Raw genomic sequence first — 4,069 nt, forward strand, 5'->3', positions numbered from 1 at the left:
TTTTTTGTTCTGCTTTATTTAACAGTATACTGTGAAAAACAATCCCCATGTGATTAAATTCTTCTACAATAAGATTTTGAATGGTTGCAAATTATTCTATTGCTTGAATTTATCACAATTTATTTTGAATGATTCAGTAGTTTCCAGTTTTTCACTATTATAAGCAATGCTCTAACAAACATCCTTGTACATAAATCTTGGATTTGTGTTTTTTATTATTCATTTATTTTAAAATAAATACAAGTATTTATTTTATTTTTAGGATAAATTCCTGAAACCTGGTACCACGTTCAGATCACCTTTTCCTTTCTGGGCTAAACACAGGAATCTTGCTTTAAACAGGAAAAGTAAAGAAAGGTTTGGACTCACTGATTTTCTCTTCTTCTCTTGTACATTTAGGACTTGATAAGTCGGTTTTATTGCTTCCAATTCAATTGCTTTGCCAAGTTTTCTGGAAATAAAACATAAAAGACACAGAAGCATAATATCAGGGTTTATATCTACTTTCCAAATTACTTTCTGGGGAAACGAAGTAGTGTGTTCTGGCACATCAATTCAATGCAAGCTGGAAGTGGAATATTTGTAGCACACCCACTTTAAATATTTATGACTCCCTTTAGAGTTGGAGAAAGGCCAGGGTGGGAGAACTCACTGATGCAGGTCCGCTGTGGATTTCATTCCCTCTGAGGCCCAGGCCCAGGCACTGCTGATACAGCTAAAGGCAAAAACAGTGGGGAACAAAGGTGAGTGTCATTTTCCTAGGAAATAGGATGTGCTGGCTAGAAATACAGCATCACATCTGATTCACCACATTCAACAATTGCATTCACTTCCCTAACCTTATTTCAATTTCTCTGTGAGATTAAATTCTGCCAATACATTTATTTGCACTATACTCATTATATATACTGCTTTTTTTTCCAGTCATTTTTCATTTAGATTTTCATTTCCTATTTCATATCTGTATAAAATAGTGGAAATGGCCAGGCGTGGTGGCACTGCCTCAGTCTCCTAAAGTGCCTGTAAATCCCAGCACTTTAGGAGGCTGAGGTGGGAGGATCACTTGAGGCCACAGGTTCAAAACTAGCCTGCGCAACACACACAGCGAGAACTTTTCTCTACAAAAAAATTTTGAAAATTAGCCAGGTGTGGTGATGCATGCCCATAGTCGTAGCTACTATGGAGGCCAAGGTAGGAGGATTGCTTGAGCCCAGGAAGCTACAGTGAGCTATGATCATGCCACTGTACTGCAGCCTGGGCAACAGAGCAAGACCCTATCCCCTGAGCCCCTCTCCCCACCAAAAAGAAAAAAATAAGAAATAAAAATAAAATAAAATCGGGGAAATAAAATAGCCAAGGGTGAGAACAGGTTGGTCATAGGATACACATAGGTATGAAAAAACTGAGACTCAGAAAAGTTAAGTGATAAAGGGCTTGAGAGCCCTGCTCACGTCCTGCTGCTGTCCTTGGGGTTGGAGTCCGGCTCCTGTTCCCTGCTGGGTTTGAAGACAATAACTCAGATAGTTTATGGTCCTATAAGCAGTATCTCACTTTAACACAAAGGATAATGCTACCCAGTCCCTCATGGCATAGTGGGAGGATTAGGAAGTGTGATGTCATTTTTCTCCCACAGTGGCCCCATCTTGTCTGCCTTCAAGTCAGAATAGTAAGTCCAGTCACATCAAGAAACCCCAAGTACAGAGGCCTGTGTAGATTCTGATGAAGAGGAAGGGGGTGGATCTGCATCCTTGCCTTAATCAGAATGGTGCAGAGGTTTTGCCTCAAAATGCCTTAGTTTGCATCTCGCAGTCTAAGAATAAGAGAACTAGACCAAAAGATGCCAGATTTTCTAAGCATCCAAAGCCAGATACGAGCTTAGGCACAAGAGCATACCTGCTATGTACTTACAATTATAGGAGATTCCAGAAAACACTAAATGAATCTATATTGACAGGAAGTAGATCAGTGGTTGTTTGGGATTGGGTGGGAAGGAGCGCAAACAGGCATGATAAATCTTTTGGTGTGATGAAAATGTCCACATTTTGATTTTAGTGGTGGCTACACAGGGTATTTACATATGTCAAAACTGATCAGATCATATGCTTAAAACGGGTGCTTATTATTGCATGTAAACTAAAACTCAATATAGCTGATTTTTAAAAAATGAAGTCAGGCACATTTTAGGGTAGAGTATCTGACATTTGCCCCTTGGAGGAGCTGGGTATCAGGACAGGACCAAGCATGTGGCCTCAGAAGGGCCAGTGTCTGAATGGAGATGCTCCCCCTTTGTTTTCTGCATGACCTTGGAAGAATCTCTGGCCCTCACTTAACTGATCTTTTAAAGTAGAAGTAACTTGGTCAACACCTGGGAAAAGACGGGGTAAAAATTGAAAGGGAAGGAAGGAAGGAAGGAAGGAAGGGAGGGAGGGAGAGAGGGAGGGGAAAGAAAGGAAAGAAAGAAAGAGAATTAGAAGTAATGAAGTAATAAGATATCTGTAGTACCTAACACAGATTTGAGTATGGATAAAAATTCACTAATGTTCACTGTTAAATACTGTACTAATCCCAGTTGGCCTAACATTCTGGACCTGCCAACTCTTTGGTAGTATTCTGCTGGATGCCACAGCTGCAGCACAATACACACACCCCGACACCCCTATACCTCTCATTCCTCAGGAGGCAATTCGAATCAAAAACATAATGGACATTCACAGAGCTTTCGTTCCCTGCCAGGTACTCTGCTAAGCATACTTCTTCTATTACCGCATTTAATTCTCACAGCAGCCATAAGAGATAGGCTTTACTTTTATTTTAAAGAGATCTTGAGAGATAAGATAAATTGTCCTAGGTCATTCACCCAGTAAGTGGTAGAGTTAGAATTTAAACCTGGGCAGTCTATCTATACTCAACCACTGTGCTATACTGGTTTACTGTAGTCTACTAAAAGACTGTCCTAAAAATAAAAATAAAGCTAGAGCACCTTCAAAGTCACCATTTGTTATTATGGCTGATGCCTAAAGAAGAATAGAAATATGAGCTCCAGAAGGCTTCTTTTTTTCCTTTCCCCTCTTTATCTCTTTCATCATCAAAAGAGACCTCTACAATGGCACTGCCAGTTCAAGGGCACGTCTGCATGTATTAATCAAGAATCTTTGTAGCAAATTACCACAAATGAACTATTTTTGGTATACCACTATCTTTCTTCTCTCTCCCAATAAAGGAAACTACTTCATTCTTAGTGCTGCAATATATTGAAAAGAATGTGAACCAACACCTTTCAGCACATAATGTGCTAAGCTCGTCACACACATGATCTCATTTAATATGCCTACGCACACACAATAGAGCAAATATTATTACTCTCTCCAACAGAGGAAGAAATAAAGGCACACAGAAGCCAGGTTACTTGTCAAAGGTCATGGAATAGAGAAAACATAGGATTCATACTTCCTGACTCCAAGACAATCTGACTTTACAACACCACTTCCCAAGTTAAATGTCATTACCAAGGCCTATTATGAATGTGGCCTTAGGAGTCATAAACACTGAGGAAGAATCCAGCTATGCAACTCATGATCTGGGTGACTGGGGGAAGTATCTTGAACTTTCCAAGTCTCAAGTCCTTATCTGTAAACAGGGATAACAAGACCTCTCAAGGGTTCTGATGAGGATTAAATGGGGGTATCAGTAAAGCATTAACACAGTGCATGCACACAGTAAGCGCCCAAGAACTGGAAGCCATGCTTGATGTGATGTACTTGCCATGTTTAGAAGAGGAAGCTGGAGTGGAACATATGTCACTTTTTACTACTTTTAAGAATGATTTTGCTGGGTGTGGTGGCTCACACATGTAATCCCAGCACTTTGGAAAGCCAAAGCAGGAGGATTACTTGAGCCCAGGAGTTCAAGACCAACCTGGGCAACATAGTAAGCCCTTGTCTCAACAAAACACAAATTTAGCAGGGCATGGTCCCAGCTACTCTATATGGGAGGCTGGGTGGGAGGATCGCTTGAGCCTGGGGGATTAAGGGTGCAGTAAACTGTGATTGTGCCACTGTATTCTAACCCA

At 40.5% G+C, this 4,069-nt stretch overlaps 1 protein-coding gene across 1 annotated transcript in view; it reads right to left on the reverse strand.

The window, feature by feature from the left end:
* Positions 1–4,069, reverse strand: part of NOSTRIN (nitric oxide synthase trafficking) — a 69,544-nt gene that overhangs the window by 40,595 nt on the left and 24,880 nt on the right. Inside the window, exons 3-4 of the mRNA XM_011988160.1 lie at positions 653–715; positions 370–451 (exon numbers count right to left, since the gene is read on the reverse strand). Coding sequence (XP_011843550.1) covers positions 370–451; positions 653–715 — 145 coding nt within the window. The remainder of the gene's footprint in view (positions 1–369; positions 452–652; positions 716–4,069) is intronic.

The sequence above is a fragment of the Mandrillus leucophaeus genome, unplaced genomic scaffold (genome assembly GCF_000951045.1).
Source record: "Mandrillus leucophaeus isolate KB7577 unplaced genomic scaffold, Mleu.le_1.0 Scaffold324, whole genome shotgun sequence".
Lineage (NCBI taxonomy): Eukaryota > Metazoa > Chordata > Mammalia > Primates > Cercopithecidae > Mandrillus > Mandrillus leucophaeus.